We start from the raw sequence: 21771 nt of genomic DNA, 5'->3' as shown, positions 1-21771 counted from the left end.
TTTAATATGATAATGCACTTAAAAATGTAATGATCTAATCTTAAAAATATATATATATATTTTAACATATGTTATACAATGATTAAAATCATTTGTAGATGTTATTAGAATTGCGTGATCATATGAATTTAAAGATTAATGATATTTGTAAGCATATCAATGTACATTAAATGTGACCCTGGATCACAAAACCAGTCGTAAGTTGCACAGGTATATTTGTGGCAATAGCCAACAATACATTGTATGGGTCAAAATCGATATCGATTTTTCTTTTATGCCAAAAATCATTAGGATATTAAGTAAGGATCATGTTCCATCAAGATATTTTGTAAATTTCCTACCATATATAAAACATTTATTTTTGTGAGTGAATACAGCACAATCGTGAACATAAATGGACAAATTTAAAAGATTTTCTCAATGTTTTAATTTTTTTGCACCCTCAGATTTCAAATATTTAAATAGTTGTATCTCGACCAAATATTGTCCTATCCTAACAAACCATACGTCCATGGAAAGCTTATTTTTTCAGCTTTCAGATTATGTATAAATCTCAGTTTAAAAAAAATTGACCTATGTGACTGGTTTTGTGGTCCAGGGTCACAAATAATGATCTGTTAATCATATGAAATGTTTAATAAGTTTATTAGTAAACATTAACAAGCACATTATCCCATATTTCTAGCTATTTTAATAAATATTAACTAATGGTCTGTTAAGCATTATATAATGTTTAATGACTTATTAATGAAAGTTATTATAAAGTGTTACCATGACAGAATTTAAATTTTGGGTTAACTATCCCTTTAAACACTAACACATCAGAGTGTTAGTCTTGGCTCATGGTCTTATCGGCTCTAATCCAGGAGGTAATTATGAAGTCATCACTCTCTGTTGTTGAGATGTCATCTTTTGGCACAGAATAGAGCGGCATGTTTTTTCTCTTTATCTCTTTCTTAACATCAGCTGAGCAGCAGCCTATTTCTCTCTCTCTCTCTCTCTCTCTCTCTCTCTCTCTCTCTCTCTCTCTCTCTCTCTCTCTCTCTTCCTTCCGCTCTCTCACTTTATATGGTGAGGTCAGCTGGTTGGCCATCAATGCTTGGCTGTAACAGATTGCTGGGTGCACTTGTCTTGTGCATCTTCCAGGTTTGTGAGTCGCCTGCCATCATCTACCCAGACCTTTGATTTATGAGTCCAACAGGGCTATAAGCACACCTTATGGGAAATGTGCTTTTCACTGCTCCCATAGTGTATGATTGCAGAAATCTTTTATTTAGTGAACATTGATGGATCAACATGTTCTGTGAGGAAAAAAATCATAAAAGGTTTTTTTTTTTTATCTTATAAAATATATGCGGTGGCATACACTCAGGGAAAAAGGCTGACTAGCATGGGGCAAAAATCCCCCAGTGTTGATACAAATGTTTTGCAAAATATGTAAGTTAAAGGAGCTGTATGTAGGATTGTGCCCAAAACTGGTACTGCAATCACTTTAAAAATACTGTAGAGAGGTGTATCCCCTCCCCCTCCCCCCTGACTCGAGGTTGCCAGATAAGCTGCAGGATTCAGCAGAAACGTAGACTGCTTCAATGGTCATACAGGTCAACTTGCAGCATGTGTAACTTATAGGGTTGCCAACTTCAGAAAAGGAAAATACAGGACAATCGTGGTTATTTATAGGAAAATGAGGGACACTCAAAACTGTACATCATTTCAGTGTCTGCAGTTAAATATGTGTTTAAAAGGTTATCAGACATGGACACATTTGTATTGCTTTACCTATTTATGTATTTAATTCATACATAAAATACAAAAAGTCATACATAAAAAAAATCACATTACAAACGAACCATCATTCAAAATAGCAGCATTTATCTAAAATAGAAAGCTTTTTAACATTATATAGGCTTACAGTTCAAAAGTTTGGGAGATTATTTTTTTGGAAAAAAAATTAAAGAAAGTATTTGCCTACTTTTATTCAGCAAGGATGCATTACATTAATCAAAAGTGACAGTAAAGACATTTATAATGTTACAAAAGCTTTCTATTTACTTTCTAAGGCTTTTTTTTTTTACATTAATAATAATCAGAAATGTTTTTTGAGCATATTATTCCTTCAGGTAGATTACATGTTTTCTTGCGTGGCTGGATGTTAGACTCATGGCATGAACAATAATCACGTTGTTTGCATTCGCCAAAATTGTTTTGCCGAAATCAAAACGTGGACAGTAAAAGGTTATTACCGTTAGCGCGAGACGAGTCCGGCTTGAAGCGGAAGCAACCAGACAGCAAAGGATTATGTTCGCAAATCAAACAATGATTTGTCTAAAAACAGTGATTAAAAAAAACTGTGATTGGATGATGACAGGTGTCGGTGATCATTCTCAAGTGTCGTGGTCAGCACTGCTGCTGTTGCTATTGTATCAGTCAGTGGTTAGATCAGCTTGTCAAAAAACGGGACATGGGAGGTCACGCACGGGACAAATATATTAGGCCCAAAATACGGGACGTCCCACCTAATTCGGGAGTTGGCAACCCTAGTAACTAAGTCCACGATATACTGTACGTGAAGAACGAATGACGAATCTTTTTTTTTTCTGAGGTAAAGTTAGGCTTCTGTCTCTGTTGTTTTCCTCAGCGTCTCCGCATAATGACAGAGAAACGGGCTCCATAATGCATTGCTAATACGTCCATGTGAGCTAATGTTACGTTACTTTGCACGAACATGCATAACTTTGTTCGACTGTCATGAATATATGAAATGTCCATTGACATCAAGTACAAGTTAGCCAAGCATAGATGAATCTTACCTGTCCAGGAGAAAATTAGCAACGTCGCGTCTGTGTTCAAATTCTTCTCCGTTTTCAGCCGTCTCCATCTTTCAAAAGCATCTCCAATACAAATTCTGTTTTTATTTCGGACTTTGTCACGACGAATTTCTGAATTATAACGAGGTCTTTTTGATTTAGTAACGTTAGACATTTTTATCCGACTAGAGTTAGGGTAGGTATACCCTAACAGGTAACAGAGCTGGCAACCCGGATCCCGAAACACTACTGACTTCGTGATTGGTCGATAGGTGGAGGGAGGCGCATCAGGCCAAAACACAAAATGACAACATCAACATCAGTTGAGGGCTGCAAGTCCACTTTTTAAATGACAATATCCTAGCCATACTACTGTTGTCAGTGATATAAGTATTTGAAATGAACATGATTTCTTAATGTCTGGTGACACATCAGGGCCATTTTATGATTAATTGAAATGGATTTCTTACATACAGCTCCTTTAATACTCATTCAAAAAAAAAAAATCACTTCAGCAAAGTTTGTATTATTTTCTGTTTAATTTGATAAATAAAATATTTTGTTTTTTTAATAATAACTATACTGTTATTAAAATATGTCTTTTTAAAAATACATAAAAAAATATTTTAAGAGATTTGAAGGAGATCCCATAATAATTTAATGTGGCTATACTTTGGGTTAGGGTTAGAATAAATTATATTTTATGATATGATCAATATCATATTTATAAATATGTTTATATTGCCTATATACAGTATGTATATATATATATATATATATATATATATATATATACATATATATATATATATATATATATATATATATATATATATATATAAATATATATATACTATAATATATATATATTTAAATATATATATATATATATATATATATATATATATATATATATATTTATATTACAGTATATATATATATATATATATATACTGTATATAGGCTATATAAACATATTTATAAATAAATATGATATATATATATATATATATATATATATATATATATATATATATATATATATATATATATATACACCATATTTAAATATAAATATATATGTATATGTATATATATATATAAATATATATATATAAATATGGTGATTATCTCTAATGCCGCTAGGGTTTGAATAAATTATATTTTATGATAAATATATTTATATTTATATTTTATGATATGATCAATATCATATTTATAAATATGATTATATAGCCTATATACAGTATATATATTTAAATATGGTGATTATCTCTAATGCCGGATACACAATTTTAGCCCTGATTTTCACTCGCTGACAGTTTTTTGTCTTTTACCGCCAAATTCCGAAATCACATGAGTGACAATAAGGGCTTGACAATAATTTTTTGCTCACCAGCCAATATGGCTTGTGGTTTTCCAAATCTAGCCACTCAGCATTTTCACTGGCCAAAATTTTAACATCGATGGCATGGGGAAAAACTGCCATATAGATATTTTTAATATTATCTAATAATTTGGCTGCAGGTATATTAGGCTGCTGTCACTTTAAGAATTGACGCACAGGTCCATTATTCTGTTACACATGCATTTTATTTCTCAACTGTTTACGTTCACTTAAAACATAACTGACAGTGTTTACATGAATACTGCCAAGACCGGCATTTTGACATTATTTTGTGTGTATTTGACTGTTTAAGCGCAATAAGCAGCGAAAAACCTCTATTTAATACTGAGAGGTGGCTTTATGTGCTGCACGCTTTGGGTGTGAGCTAAAAATCTGCGGGAATGAGTAAAATTATGCTCAATACGCACAATCCCACGCCAAATTCAAGCCCTGTAACACCAAACATATTTTGGCCGTGGTGAAAATGTGTATTGTGTATGATCAAAAATCATGATGATGGAAGACCATGAGAGAAGCGCAGATGTATCTAAGATGCCCGTGAAATATTTAGCATACTAAATATCTGGACCTGTCTGGGACTCAGAGTGCTGCAGTGTGAAATGCTTTTTGACTGGAAATTACATCAGCGACGACCCTCAGCCAATGAGAGGTAAAGATACAGGGCAAAGGAAAGTTCAGGGGGAGGAGTCATAGACACAAAACACAGCAAGCATTGCTTCTGCAAACTATTCTGTCCTTCATACTCTTGTCTCTTTTTCTTTTTCACTGCAAAATCGGCACACACAGACAACTTTTATCACAAGCATCTGGCGTGCATCATTTTAACAAGAAATAGTCTCACGTGAGAACTCCTGTCTCACTCGTGATCGTACGTTATTTGCTTTACCAAATCCTTACGTGTGTTTGGTTGTGTGAAATGTGGTTTGTAGACCAGACAGAGTTGTCAGCGATTCTTCTTATTAAATGTTGTGTAATGTTTGACCCCCTGTCACTGATCCATCATGTAAAATGCACACAACAGCAACTAAATGGCACCCGAGACAGTCGTCAGTGTGAGATGAACAGCGATCCAATGACTTTGAAAATCATGCAGTGTGTACTCGGCATAAGGTGGACACCTAACTTAATAAATTATATTGATCATTTAAATCTGACCATGTCAACAAAAGGAAAAATCAGCCAGCTATTTATTATCATGTCAATAATGCCTTTTACACCAACAGTAGATCAAATTAGCACAGAATCAACATTTCTATGTGCATAGAGAAACGCTGTTTAGGAGAGTGCTGATGTGAGTTTTGCCATCGGTTTAAGAAAATCAAATGCGCCTTTAGCCCCGTTGTAACCCTATATTCTGGCCAAGAATTATCCACTTTGACATGTAAACTTGTTACTAAGTTCCTCAAATAAAACTGAATATCTTTGGAAGATTTGAAGTCAAGAACTTGGTAAATAGCTCTCATAATATCAACCCGCTGTAAACACGACTTTCTGAGTGGGCTAATTGCGATCACAAGTGCTTCCCAGTTTTGTGTGCAATATGCATCAGATGGTCAATATGGTTTTGCTTTTTTGTCCTTTTTGGAGCTCAACAGCATGTGGTTTACCACTGTGTACTTGCTAATGGATGTAGCACTTTATAACTCCTTGGTGACTTCGAGACGGTAGCCTCTGGGCTCATGAAACATGAGAGTTTTCATTTTGGAAGTTAAAATTTGGCATTGCTTATTATCACCTACTGTGTTTTCAAGCCCTGTTACAAATTTAAACCACCACTTTGTTCTTGTTTTACTGTTATGATTTCCATATTTGGTGTTTGAGAACAAAAGCAAAAGCATTTGAGTTGTCAAGCTCTTCTGCTATGCCTGGATTGATTGCTTGTCAGAAAAGTATGTCAGCTAAATGCAGCAGTTGTAAACAGCTGGAAGTCATGCAGAGTAAGGGTGAAGATGAGTTTACATTAGTAGCCAAGTAAATGACTCCTGGTATGAAATATGACTGGACTATATAAGCTCAGCTTTCATTTTCATAAACACTTTAGCAGTTCGTGCTTTGTTTTTACATGGCATTACATTTGAGGAGTTTACATCAGTGCCACATTCCATTACACGTCAATGTCCTGTGACTTTTTTGAACTATTAAAGATATAAAGGTCTTGGCCTTCCTGGCTGTCTTGTAATCATACAATGTAATAATTTTTATATAATTGACAGCAATAATAATCAATTCAATAAAAAAATATTTTTAAACTAATAACTTATTTAGCCTAACAACTTGTGTCCCACATTCTGCAAGCTACCCGGTTACAATATTATTTCCTTCATTACAAAAATGTAACATGGCTTAAATTGTAGCACCATTATTTAACATCATTCAGACCCTTTCTAGAGTGTCACATGAAGAAAAGTAAATAATTTGTTACTTTTACTATGTTACTAATATGTTGTGTTGTTTTAGTATATTTGAGATACTATTATAGTTTTTTAATATTTAGAATTTTTTTATATGTATATTTTCTGTTTTCATTTTAATTGTAGTTAAAGTTTTAGTGATTTTGTTTTGTCTTTTTGTCAAGTTATCTTATTTCAAGCATGACAACTCTGAATAGTTTTAGCATCCCAGACAGCAATATAGTGTTGGCCCAGATCCGGCCCACATCTGGGCTGTGTGAAATCCACGTGTACCAAATGTGTGCCGGATCTGGGCCGATGTTATGGAATATGGCAATGCTAACGTATTTGGTCTTGGCCGACTATCTGCTACACTGCTGCTGCTGCAGAGCAACCTGCTACTGCTAATAGATACACAAACATGCTGCTGCTTTATGCTACATAAATAGACATACATAAATCTTATAGCAGATCTAGGCAGGTGGAGCTGGGGGAGGTGGAGGGGTTCAGAGGAACTCTGATAACGTGCTGGAGGACTACTAGCCTACAGTGGACAATGACCCACACCATTTAAATGTTGAGCAAGCAATCTCATTGACTACAGGATCAGCAGAGGCCAATCAGCTTGTGCCATGTGGTAATCATGTGATTACAGTTTATTTCAAGTTACAATTGTTTTAAATGGTTTTAGTTTATATTAACCCTGCTCTTTTACCCACATTATTATTTATAGAAAAAATAAGTTTATAAATATCAACCTGTGTGTGTGTGTGTGTGTGTGTGTGTGTGTGTGTGTGTGTGTGTGTGTGTGTGTGTGTGTGTGTGTGTGTGTGTGTGTGTGTGTGTGTGTGTGTGTGTGTGTGTGTGCAAATAGCAAATAGCCAAATATTGTTCTGTGATAGCAATCATAGGCAGTCTGAATGTTTGGAGAAGGCGATGTCACCTCTATCCTTAACATGCATAACCTATTCATTTATTTATTCATGTGGTTGTTGTGACTATTAGCAGTGTTTGTAACGTCAGGTGAAACATAACAGGCTCTTTGTGAAATATTTGGATGCTGTGTTGTTTTAATCAGTATTGATCATTCCAAAAAAATAATCAAATGTTTGTGTGTGTGTGTGTGTGTGTGTGTGTGTGTGTGTGTGTGTGTGTGTGTGTGTGTGTGTGTGTGTGTGTGTGTGTGTGTGTGTGTGTGTGCGTGCGTCCGTGTGTGCGTGTGTGTGGTCTATTCATGGAAAGTGTCCAGTGTTTCATATGCATGTTTTTTGTGTAGATGGTGGAACAAAGAAGCTACGCAGCACCATCCGGCGGAGCACAGAGACGGGCATCGCTGTGGAGATGAGGAACCGTGTCACACGGCAGGGCAGTAAAGAATCAACAGATGGCAGCACCAACAGCAACAGCTCTGATGGAACGTGAGTGACATGGTGTCTCATTGTATTTGTATTTTGCTTTCATTTATTTATTAATCACCGTTTAAACAACAGTCCGTTGACACAGACTCCTCATCACAGACATTTAACCTGGAGATCTCAAATCACTGCATCCAAATGCATTTATATCTGAGTGAATCTCACAAAAACAATATGAAAAGAAAAAAATATTTTAATAATACACATTTTTATTTCACATTACGTTAATGACATTTTGATGATGAAATGTGCTTTATTGTCATGAAAATGATTCAAATGTGGTTTAATATGATTAGAGCTGCAACAATTGATAAAATTGGTAAATAATGTGTAATAACTGTTTTTTTTAAATAATGGATTACATTTTAATTACTTGAATAATTACGAAATATTAAATTTTTTCATCTGATTAATTGATTAAAGGAGCTGTATGTAAGAAATGGATTTCAATTAATCATAAAATGGCCCTGATATGTCACTAGACATTAAGAAATCATGTTCATTTCAAATACTTATATCACTGACAACAGTAGTACGGCCAGGATATTGTCATTTAAAAAGTGAAGTTGCAGCCCTCAGCTGATGTTGATGTTGTCATCTTGTGTTTTGGCCTGAAGCCCCACCCTCCACCTATCTACCAATCACGAAGTCAGTAGTGTTTCAGCATCCGGGTTGCCAGCTCTGCTCTAGTTACCACAGCTGCAGCTACAAACGTTCCTGCTGGATCCTGCAGCATATCTGGCAACCTCGAGTCAGGGGGGAGGGGGAGGAGATACACTGCTCTGCACAGTAATTTGAAAGTGATTGCAGTACCAGTTTTGGCCACAGTCTTACATACAGCTCCTTTAATAAATAAAATCAACATATCAATCAGTTATCAAAATAATTGTTAGTTCCAGCTCTAAATATGATAAAATCTTGACAAGTTTCATACATATGTGTAATGTGAGGTATTTTCACATTAAATGATGAAGTAGTTGGTTTCTCAGTACTATGTATTGCATTGTTTGGAAACAACCCTGTTTTGTCTAGATGCGTTTGATAGATCACACATTTCACACATCTCAACGGGTGTATTTTAGGTTCATCTTCCCCACCACTCGACTGGGCCCTGAGAGCCAATTCAGTGACTTCCTGGATGGCCTTGGTCCCGCACAGATAGTGGGACGTCAGACATTAGCCACACCACCGATGGGTAAGACAGCTGCATACTGGGTAGTATACACTGAATACAGCAATTAAAATTTAGTAAAAAAAAAAAAAACAGTTTATGCTAATAGCATATTATACCGTCTTGACTCTTGGCAGTCCAATCAATTAATGTGTCAAGAATTATTGTGGCAAAACGTTAGCTTTATTTGTCACACTGGATATGGAAGGTCAAGTCGAGTATATTGCAATGTGTCTTTCTCGCAAAACAGTCTTTCACGCTGTGTGCTTCACCCAGGGTATTTTGTATGTACAGTAAATTTTCATACTGAGCATAGTATAGGCTACATATATACAGTAGAAATGGTACTATTGCTATCCTTTAGCATTCTGTGGAACTCAGCTGATTGTCAATGAATTTGTCTGCAAATTGACGCAGATCTGATAAATGTCAATCTTTGCAGGAGCCCATGTTGACTGGACTGGAGTTACTGGCTTGTTAGATTTAATAATAGCCTTTGTATCTAATTTCTGTTTCAAATCAAATATCAAGGCAGAAACTCTCAGGAATGGAGGTTATATGTTATTCTTTGTCTCCACCTGCTGTTGAATTATCCCATTGCAAGACTTCTGCACAGAAATGGAAGTTTTGATCATAAGCCACATTCTCTGTGTAGGTGATGTTTACATTGGTGTGATGGATAGAGGGGGTCAGTTAGAGGTTGAGATCACTCAGGCCCGAGGTCTGACCCCTAAACCAGGCTCAAAGACCATTTCAGGTAACCCACGATTCAAAGTAACTGTGTTGAATCATTTTATCCACATGATTTGTTTGGTAAGGCCATAGAACACTGTTTAATAATTGGAGGATTCCTTTTCTATCAGCAACATATATAAAGGTTTATGTTCTGGAGAATGGAATGTGTCTCGCTAAGAAGAAAACCAAAGTGGTGAAGAAAACCCTGGATCCAACCTTCCAGCAATCCCTGATGTTTGACGAGAGCCCGCAGGGGAAAGTGCTACAGGTATTACACTCCAGCTATCCTTCACAAACACATTCTTCAAAAAACAGCATATTACATCTAAATATCCAGCGGTCCCAAAAAAAGCATTTAATGGAATAAAAAGTTTTTAAAAAATCTTGCAGTCTTGAATTTGTTGATGGAAAGACAGGAGAGGCTGTTTAAAGTTCAAGGGGCTTATTTTGTGTTTTTTACACTTCATATTTTGTACAGTCTATGCAGTATAATTATTATTATTATTTATATTGAATATCATCAGTGGCTAACCAAATTACATGTAATATATCAATTAATATTCATAATCATAGCCATGTCAAAATGTTATTTTTATATTTGATATATTCTAATTAAGTCTAATTACTATTTACACAGAATGTAGTGTAATTGATTTGGTGTTAAATCCATGTTTTTTTTGGGGGGGGGGGTTAGAAAAATGATTAAATTATTTGCAATAAAATGCTTAGATTTGGGCATTTCTTTTTAAATACATGCACCATTCAAACATTTGGGGTCAGTAAGATTGTTTTATGCGTTTGAAAGAAGTGTTTTATGTTCACCAAGGCTGCATTTATTTGATCAAAATAGAGTAAATATTATTATATTTTAAACAATAGTTGTCTATTTTGAATACATTTTAAAATGTAATTTTTTCCTGTGATGGAAAAAGCTGAATTTTCAGCAGCCATTACTCCAGTCTTCAGAAATCATTCTAATATGTTGATCTAATATGCTCAAGAAACATTTCTTATTATTATCAATTCTGAAAACAGTTATGCTGCTTAATAGTTGTATGAAAACCATGATAGTTTTTTTTATTCTTTGATTAACTTTTTTTATTCTTTTTAACTTTCTATTAATCAAAGAATAAAAAAAACTATCATGGTTTTCATACAACTATTAAGCAACATAACTGTTTTCAGAATTGATAATAATAAGAAATGTTTCTTGAGCATATTAGATCAACATATTAGAATGATTTCTGAAGACTGGAGTATTTATTTGAAACAAATTTTTTGTAACGTTATAAATGTTACTTTTGATTAATTTAATGCATCCTTGCTGAATAAAAAAGTATTAATTTCTTTCAAAATATCTCACTGACTTATGTATATACAGTATATATATATATATATACAGTATATATATATATGACTTATATATATATATATATATATATATATATATATATATATATATATATAATATATTATGTATATAATATGTTCACAATTAAGACAAAAAAAGACATTCACATTTTTAAGCCTCTCTTAAGCATCCAGAGCTTAAGACACACTTAAAAATGTATAAATGTCATTACATAAAAAACTTTCACACCACGTGCAAATGCCATATTTGGGGCCGCTGCATACTAAATGTGTCCATTTATCCTCCCCAGGTGATCGTGTGGGGTGATTACGGCCGCATGGACAGCAAGTGTTTCATGGGAATGGCTCAGATCCTCCTGGATGATCTCGATCTGTCATCAATGGTGGGCGGCTGGTACAAGCTCTTCCCCACCTCCTCTCTGGCGGACCCCAGCATCGGCCCTCTGACACGCCGACTCTCCCAGTCCTCACTCGAGAGCGCCACCAGCCCCTCGTGCACCTAGACACATCCACGTCCCCGTCTTAATATGCCTGTGTTCTCTATCTCTACGTGTGTATCTTCGTTCAATATACCCCGCCACCGACCCCAAAAGCATGAACACACACTCTGATAGATACGGTCAACTCGCCCGGGGCTGGAACGCTCCTCTTTACCAACACAGATTTTAAGAGTTGGATACAAATCAGGCATGACACATTCAACACATACAAAGATGGATATGGATGTAACCAGCAACATGCGGTTGTAGGGGCGTCCGGAATCAGTCATGGCTAGTTACATGCAGATCCATTGTTCGCAGGTCAATCAATAGGGGCATTTAATAAATCTGCTGAGAAATGTTCCTGACAATGTAGCATTTGTGTTGACGTCATGTCACACAGGGAGCAGAATGGGTTCTAGCAGTTCCAGATCCTCAAGGGTCAATAATTTCTCTATGCCAAACCCGAAGTTTTATTTTTTAAAAACCAAAGCAATTCTTATTATCTGTAGTGTTATATTATAGAGTATGGATATGTAGCAGAGTCAATGACTTAGATGAGATGCAAAAAAAACTAAGCCGTATTAGAAAAACTCACTAGACTACATACATACACAATTAAACTTAAAGGGCAGGGCTTTACTCCACAGGTCAGGTTATATATTAGAAATGCACACAGTTCATGTCGCATAAAGTAGCGTATTCTTTTTTTTTCTCTTTTTTTTTCGGAGAGCTCAATAAATAAATATATAGATCGATATTTGTGTTTATGTATTAATCGACTGCATTCTGCACGTTAACTCGCAACCCTTGTTCAGCAAAATATGTAAAGTGCTATTTAAGCTTGCCTTTAAAATGATGTAGACTTATAGATGGTAGGTTATTTATTTTGCTAATGTTTTAATCTCACTTTTTGTCTGAACAACGCAATCTGCACCGAGCTGCAGACGTAGTCAGAGGGAATCGAAACCCTCTGAAGGAGAACCAACTGTCCTGTTAAACCAGCAACCCTCATACACAGCTGCTGCATTGTGGGATATGCCGAACGTTGTCCGCTGGCAAGCAAGAAAACTTTTCTTGTAGCAAGTAGCGAAGATATCTGGAACGTTGGAGCCGCGTTGTACTTTCCCGCCTCAAGTAGTTTTGGGTTTCGTTCTACCAGCATATGGATCTGAACTGTTAAAGGTCTTTTCCGTTTCCTGTTACACTCAGGAGGTCACGCTGAACAAAAACCAAGTACACGACTATATGAGGACTGGTGATGGAGTCGCTCGCTCAACAGGATCTTGAAGCCCAGAACAAACGGTATTCTGTAAACTCCTGGACACTTTTGTTTTTCTCTATGAACTTTGCCATTGTGGCTATTCCTGTCCAATCAGCAGTCCTCTTTAGCTGGGTGGCTCTAGGTGGCTTCTTCAATCAGTCGTTGGTGTTACGGAGACATTTGGAAGGAAAACAGCACTGTAGGTAAAATACAAAGTGTTCATCACACTCCTGTCAGCCTCCTCTGCACATTCACAGTTCTTCTGAATATATCAGATCGGTACCTTATATATCATAGGATCTCTGTACCAGTACATCAGATTTCAGTTTTTCAGTCGCATCTTCTGCAGAGATGATGGTAACACTTCTAAAATGATTAATATGTGACAGTATCAATAAGAACCAGACAAATGATTCATTTCTAAGTTCCCATATGGATCATTAGCCAAATCATTAAAGACGCTTCTATAATTCAGTCTGTTGAAAGTCTAAATGTTGTTTGATTTTCTGGTTTGCATCATGATATGCATGATCTGCTTCTAAGGCAGACTATGAGATCAGCAAACCGTTTCATCTGATTTATCATTTTGAATCGTTTGAAGTATTTTAGTATTTTGCTTTGCTGTACAGCCGTCTCTACTGAAACTTTGATACAATACTTTGCTCTTTCTTATTATCATCATAAGTTGCAAATGTAGTACATTCAAGTTGAAACTATTTTACCCATGCCAGTCATGACTGATTTGACGTTTTAGAATATCGTCGTTGTTGTTCAAGCTCAAAAGTTTTGCCTTTAAACATACAAAATGAGTCTCTGCTAATTCTCACATGCATTTCTTGCTTCTTATGTATTTGCACAAGTTTGATTGTGTTGCACATTTCTCTTTTCCACTAACAGACACAGGTCTGTACATTAAATTAGGTACTAACTAAAGATGAAATTAAATTGTTTTACTGTACTAAAAACAAATTGTATTTGCAGCTGAATGTTTGTCCTTGGTAAACACTATGAAATGACTATTAGATATTGATATTTTTTCTGTGATTTTACGTACATTGGAATATGGGATTATATGCGTCCCTTTACTGTACAATGAAGTAGTTACAAATCTTGCATTTTTGCAAAATGAAGAGTCTGAATGCATGAATATTTGTACTGTACTGCTCTATTTTTTCAGGTGTAGTGGATGGATATAGTTCGTTGCAATCCATAGCTAAACCAAATGCAACATTGACAAAAAAAAAAAAAAAAATCTAGATTTGCCGCTTCCAACTTACTGTGGTTTGGATGCGTTTCGATATTTTAACATGGAATGGGAACGATCAGATCTGTTTTGTTCTGACAGTAAATTGATAGAGTTATCAAATGCTTCTGTGGTTTGTTGATAATCTATAAATACAAATCTTTGAGTATGATGTTGTAACTTCTGAATAAGATGCCACTCGCATCTGGTTCGTTTAAACGCTTGGTGTTGTATCAGAGTACTTGATGCTATTATATGCGAGACCACTTCATTCTTTTCAGTTCATATACATGGCAATTTTTTTTTTTTTTTTTGTAAGTTTTATGACATACACAGTTTATATGTGTGTGTAAGTAGGTGACACCAGCCTGACTGGGGAATGATCTTAATACACTGAATACAGATCAATATCAATATCAATGTTATGTTATGTTATGTTATGTTATGTTATGTTATGTTATGTTATGTTATGTTATGTTATGTTATGTCATGTTATGTCATGTCATGTTATGTTACAGTATGTTATGTTACAGTATGTCATGTTACAGTATCTCATGTCATGACATGTCATGTCATGTCATGTCATGTCATACAACAATCATAGCCAGAGGATTGGCTATGATCAGGTAGACCTCCAACAATTACAGTTGGAGGTCTACCTGATATTCATGCTTACATTTCTTATTTGCATTCAGAAATATACAGTAGATTATAAAATTGAGAATGATGTGTGACTTTGAACATTTTTATGAAATGTTGCTTCGTCAGGTACTGTATGATGTATATAAATGTTGAGAGATTGCTTTAATTTCCAAAAGGAATGTAATCTCCCTTTACAACTATCTGGGCCATTTAAAACCTTGTGAAGTCTTTTTATGAAACCCTGTTTTTTGTCCGTTTGTGAACAAATATAAGGATTACTGAGGCTATAATTATCTTATTTTTGTAAAATTAATTATTTTAAAGGGTGGTCTGCTGGATAAAAGGCGATGGCTTGTTTATTGCCTTACTTGTGAGTTATTATAAGGCTTAGATGTGTTGCTGAAAGCCTTGGGTGTTTTGCTTCGATATCACTATACTAAAGTATCTCTAACTTGAATGTACATATTATATATTTAATTTCATTGAATTGCAGGTTTTGTTTCTTTTACAGTGTCTGAATGACACAGTATATCAATGACACATCATTTCCCGGTATGTGTTGATGTTTAAAGGCTTACATGAGCACAAGAACCCGGGGGCCTCTTTTATAAAATTTTGCATAGAGACCGTCCTACATTTGATCTTATGATAATTTCTCAAATGTGCGTAGCCTACGTGTGATTCAGAGAACGAACGCGCGCCCAAAAACTTTGTACACCTCTCTTCCAGATGCGATTGTGAAATGTATAAATCGCAAATTATCTTCAAATTGTGCGCAGCTGAATGGTTTCAGATCTCCACCTTGTAAACGCCAACTAATTAATGTCATTAACATAAAAGAGCACCAGTCAAATCCTTTACTTGAGAATGGCGAGAGGCAAGAATTGCTTAGATTTCCAAATACTTGCAGTACTCTGACTCTCTACCACAAGGAAAAGTATATATGTCTGCTTAGACCCTGACGGCACTAAGCAATTTTCCACATCAAATTTTTATAAATATGAACATTGGTGTGGATTTTAGAATACGCACAGATTTGAACCAACAATCATATCACTTTGCCTTGGAAAAGTGCTTTTAATATATATATATATACACGAGGCCCCTGTTATCTAATTCAATCTATTTACTAATCTATTTGCTATCACAATTGTTTTGAGTAGCCTATTTGGTTTTTGGAAAAACATAAGTGCACATACACATTCAGTGCATGTTTGTTTTTAGCCATTTTTTTGAGATTTGTAAAATGAAATGAAGAAAGTCGGCATTGTATTTTCTCAAAGAGCCATTTAGTGTCTTTAAAAATGGGCTCTTTTTGTTGTGATCACACTTAACTAAAACATTGAATTAAAAAATATATACATATATTTTATTTATGATCACAACCTTAAATTTAATGTAATCTTGGGTCAGACTTAAAAGACTGTCATTGGCAACTTATTTATTATGCGAAGATGGTCACTTGTAGTCTGTTTTCTCATTCATGTAGCAAAGCTGTTAGCAGCTATTTTGTTGTTGCCATAAACCAGCCATTCATATTATTCATGGATTGTTAACAGCACAAGACACTGTTAGGACATGCTCACCTTCACAGAGTGAGGTTTTCAACTTTCATGAGAAATGTAGCTGCATTGAAATCCATGCCCATTGCATCCATACATCTCTCCTATATTTAACCCACTACGGTTTAAGTCTTGCACTTTGGGAGAGCACGATCAAAGATTTATCAGAGACAGGTAGACCCCAAAAATGATTCGAGCTGATAGTGCACTGCTGTTTAGGAATAACAGAATGGTAAAGAGCTGTATGGGGAAGCTGTAATTTTATACTTGTGCTTTGTAAATGTTTTCTATGTGCAGTATTTGATAATGTAAAACTGGTATTTTTGTGGTTTGTACGCTGCAGAATTATTTAAGGTGCACGCAGTTTTGTAAAAAAAAAGGTTGGGAAACTTTGAAAAAAAGAATAATTTTGACTGAAGCCTGTATTTGCATGCATATTGACTGCTGGAAGCTGGAGGTCAATAAATTTGATTTGAATCATCCATTTTTTGTGTGTGTCTGAATGTAAGTCTTTATCATTAAATTGCTTTTGGTATTAAAGGGCTATAGGACTAAAATTGGCCTATACTTGGCAAAAAAAGAAAGAAAGAAAAGGAAAAGAAAAACCTGGTCTCCCACACCAGCTTTTCCCCAACATATGTAGGCTACATTTTAAAAACACACTAATTTTATTTGGTAAATGAAAACAGCAGATATTTTCTGTAATGCAAAGTAAATCAGTAAGAATATGTACACCAAGAAAGTCAAGTGTATGTTAAGTGCAGTTTTACATGTAGGCCCATCTCACAGCATCTGAAGTGAAATGTCTAAAACTCTTGAGTGCTGCACCATAGGACAGTTCAGAAACTGAACTCTTTGAGGGTCCACTAGAGGGACTGCATCCATCATTCATTTGGCCCAAACTGTAAGTAGGAAAACAAAAGTGTGAATATGATCCATTGAAATTGGCACGCGCAGTTTGATTGGGCCAGTCCCATGTCTTCCTCTTGCAAGCCAAACCGTGGTCTCCGTTTGCTCGGACCAGACACACGTTTTCTAAGTTCCTGGTTGCACAAATTACAGGTCTGTGCCTCGCGGAGGCGCTGCTTTCCCGCTGCAAAAGTGACTCGATGGAAAACGGGCTGGTAAATTTCTTTTCTGCCTCAGGACGTTTGCAGGTTGCCTTGTTTTCAGTCGCATTCTTAAAGGGAATTTCTACGTTTCCATAAAGGTCAGGAAAAACGTCACACAAACCACGGAAGTGTCGTCGCAGTATCTTTGGGGTGATTTTACTATCATCCACTTTCCAAAAGTTGCGCTTTGCATTTGGGAACTGCGGATTTATAGGCACCTGAAAATGTGAAGGGAAAACATCCTTAATAAAAGTCCAGTAATAATAATATAGCCCAATACTAATAATACTAGTAATAAGAAAAACAATTAAAATAAAATACCTTTACAAAACAGCTGTTTGATGATAAACAGACTCTGATATTATTCTCAATGCCTTTTCTATCCCCATCCACAAATATCGTCACCGCATTCTTTAACTGATGGGAGGGAAACACAGTTAGGCTATAATTAAAATCAAATAAAAACAATAGCCTATCCACGACTTTACAGAACTCTGACCTTTCCCGTGATCGCTATGGCAACGTAGAACAAGCCGGTAACGAACTTCCGGTTTACGTTAGCCAGCCTGAAGATACCGCTATCAGAGAGCCTCAACAAGCCGAAACAATTTGCTTGGATAATGAGGAGTAGAGCTTAGATCGGGCCCAAAAAATCAAGCCCGACCCTACCTGAGCCCGTTGTGTCCGAGCCCGGCCCGACACATTAACTGTAATTATGAGCCCGAGCCCAATTTAGACCCAATCATTTTTAATACGTGGGCCGTTATAACCAGGGGCGGCGCCAGATATTTTTTTTAACGTGTGCTGAGGGGGTGCTATATATATTATATATATATATATATATAAATAATTTTAATAAATGAGCAAAAATTGGCCACTTAATATTTAACTATTTTAATGATCACAATTAAAGTATTAATTTTATTAAATTGAACAAGCACAACATTCGGCATTCAATCAAATATTATTAAAGATTTATTATTATTAATAATGTTATTTCAACACAATATCTCGTTATTTCGACATCATATGTGTGCCGAGTGTGCGTGCAATAAGCAAGATGTGCATTTGTAAATCCAGTGACACGCGTGCATTGATTTTTATTAATGAACTTGTTTTCTGTCAGTGTCTGCTGCAAAGATGAAGATGATCAAGGTGTTCACTTTTCATAACATAGATGGAAAAAATAACATTATAATATTTGAACAAATATGAAACTAAATGCTCTTATTTAATGGCTACAACAATAGTAGGCCAACATACTCTCTATTTGTACAAATTGCTGCACATTCAAGTTAATTCTCGAATTAATTTTCAAATTAATGAAAACAATAAACATACCACTTAAAAATATATATACAGTTGTACTGCAGTTTTTTTCTAAGTAGCGTTACAAGAAACACTCTTTCTGCGTAGAGGGTCCGTTTATGTTGGGGGTCCATTCATAAAATCCTTCAGTTTTCGCGTGTTGTTTGTGCACCTGACAACGGTAAACGTTGAGCCACAAGGAGCCATTGCTTATCTGTCAGCATTACTACTTGTCAGTAATCAGTTTCACCCGTTTGTAACGCGACGCGAGTATCCCTTGTGTGCAAGCTTCATTAAGCGTTACGCTAAACCGGAACTGAGATACCGGCAACAGGAAGTATCGAGTGTCATGGCGACGCCCATTAAGACTCGCAGGAAAGTTGTGGATACGCTGATTTCACGCAGCCGCCATTTTGAAATCGAAAGCGAGGCTCCGGTGGGAAAAACCCCGGAAGTAAAGATAAACAACAATGCCTTTGGACTACCAACCTGAAGCTGCTGCCGCGATTTACACTTTTGGATGTTAATATCCAATATAGGATATGTATAGTTCATTCCTGCTTCTTTTTTTACTTTCTGAATTATATAAAAAATATTTTATTTATAAATGAATTTCACTATATATAGTCTAAAGTATGAAAGAAATGTATGTACAGTTTTAGAATTGACCCAACATCATTAAACACAACAATACGCCATCGCATTCACGACTCTCCTGTGATTAGGCGACACTTCCGGTTTTCTTCCCACCGGAGCCTCGCTTTCGATTTCAAAATAACGGCTGCGTGAAATCAGCGTATATGTTTCTGATTTTGCTTATTTTTTAAAATAAAGAAATCTAGGAAAGTGGCTTATTGTTTTTAAAATAAAATATTTTAAAACACAACAACATTCAATAAAAGTTTGCACTAAATGAGAAATTGGACACAAGACCTTATTCGCAGCAGCGCCATCTTTGATTTTTAACGGTAATGAAAACGGACATCTCTTCAGTGGGTTGTAGGCCTAATGTAATTGAATGTTTTTTTTTTTTTTTTGGATTGTTCTGCTAATAAAACACTGACGAAATATCTTTACTAAGAAATTTCAGTTGACAGAAAACACCAGACAACATGCTGTGGAGAATTATAAGTGATCTATGAGCTTTACAGCTTTTTACAGCGGATGCAAACACGGCAAGTCTTTCCCTCACAGCCTCGCTTTCATTCATGTCATGGCGCTGCTCTAAATGAGGTCTATTCTTCCACCAAGTAGTATTTCTTTTTTAATTCTTTATTTCCAACAAATAGCATGTGGAAAGGCTACAATACAATAGAATAAATAAATAAATAAATAAATAAAGAGAGAGAGAGAGAGAGAGAGAGAGAGAGAGAGAGAGAGAGAGAGAGAGAGTACCTATAGCCTATTGTTTAATAAGCATAAATAGGCTACTTTTTATATTAAATTGTTAAATGGACATAGGCTTATAATTGATGCCGCAAAATATGTACAACAACTTACCTCGTAAAAGGTTAATCTTTTCTCAGGTGCGTTTTGAATGACATAAGCGATCAGACCCAGGTACGTCATTTTCTGTTTGGAGTATCTATTGTATTTTCTTCTGACCACCAGCATGTCTGCGCGCTCTCGCTGCATCTCTGAGAACATCTGAAGTGAGCTGCTAGAGATGACGAGTGTTTGTCGTGGAGTTTGTCGGCCTATATATGAAGAACGACGGCTATTGTAGATGTAGATGCATTCCTCATTAATGTCTCTTTTACATAATTGATAGAGGTGTTAATTCGTGGGCGGGCATGCCTGGACCACCACAGTCTATTGGCTATACATGTTTTAATATTGTAACATGCATACACCTGAAATAAAGAGTTTGAAAATATAAAGAAATAATGTCAAACATAAACTCAAAGAGACAAAATCTTAATAATTAAACATATAAACATTGTATTAAGTCACGTATGTAGGCTATATAATTGTCTTAATATTAGGCTATTTTAAAACATAACAAATGAATATATATATTTTATTAAATAATGACGTCATTATTTGTAATGTTTTTTTTTTATTAAATAAATGTAAAAACAAACCTATATGATGGGATTGTTTAAGTGGTTCTGTATGGTTACTGTATGTTTTCACACAGCCCGGTTCCTCTGTTCCATGATGTATAGCACCTTTCTGAATCTCAAGGTTTTTTTTAGGAGAAATAGGCTAATTATGCAGACCAAAAGTTGCTTTGTAATCACAGAAAGCTTGTAAGCTTATTAGCAAACAAAGAAGTAAACCAATTAATTTAATTCAAAATGTGAATTCCCAACATTGTTCACAACCTCTTTAAAATATAACTGCATTTAAAATACAAAACAAATGAACAGATAATACAATAAATGTTTATTTATAAAGTTATTCTTTGCTTAAAAGTAGAACCGCGTTTTCTAAGTTGCAAAAAGTACAGGTCTGTGCCTCGCGGAGGCGCTGCTTTCCCGCTCCAAAAGTGACTCAATGGAAAACGGGCTGGTACATTTTCCATAAAGGTCAGGAAAAAAGTCACACAAACCACGTGTCGTCGCAGTATCTTTGGGGTGATTTTACTATCACTTTACAAAAGCTGCGCTAAGTTGCATTTGGGAACTGCGGATTTATAAGGACCTGCAAAACCGAGTGGACAAACATGATTAGGCTAAAGCCGAGAAGTAGTAGACTACAATAAACCGAAACGTTATTATCTCATAATATAACGATATCTCATCTAATTGATGGATGTGTTAACACATGCATGGGCTGGCATCACAGCTGTATAAGCTGTTTAATATTGTAACAGACATACAACACTGTAGCCTAAGTTTGAACATTGAGAATATAAAAAA

The 21771-nt window shown here is 35.4% G+C and overlaps 1 protein-coding gene across 1 annotated transcript in view; it reads left to right on the top strand.

Moving 5' to 3' along the window:
- Positions 1 to 11800, top strand: part of rims3 (regulating synaptic membrane exocytosis 3) — a gene marked incomplete at both ends in the record, with an annotated part of 60060 nt that extends 48260 nt beyond the window's left edge. Inside the window, 5 exons of the mRNA XM_081376230.1 lie at positions 7882 to 8023; positions 9103 to 9215; positions 9847 to 9948; positions 10055 to 10194; positions 11588 to 11800. Coding sequence (XP_081232356.1) covers positions 7882 to 8023; positions 9103 to 9215; positions 9847 to 9948; positions 10055 to 10194; positions 11588 to 11800 — 710 coding nt within the window. The remainder of the gene's footprint in view (positions 1 to 7881; positions 8024 to 9102; positions 9216 to 9846; positions 9949 to 10054; positions 10195 to 11587) is intronic.
- Between the last annotated feature and the right edge of the window lie 9971 nt (positions 11801 to 21771).

This window comes from Scardinius erythrophthalmus (assembly GCF_964197995.2).
Source record: "Scardinius erythrophthalmus genome assembly, chromosome: 10".
NCBI lineage: Eukaryota > Metazoa > Chordata > Actinopteri > Cypriniformes > Leuciscidae > Scardinius > Scardinius erythrophthalmus.
The sequence above is the reverse complement of the archived record's forward strand: the minus strand, read 5'-3'. Positions and strand labels throughout refer to the sequence as shown.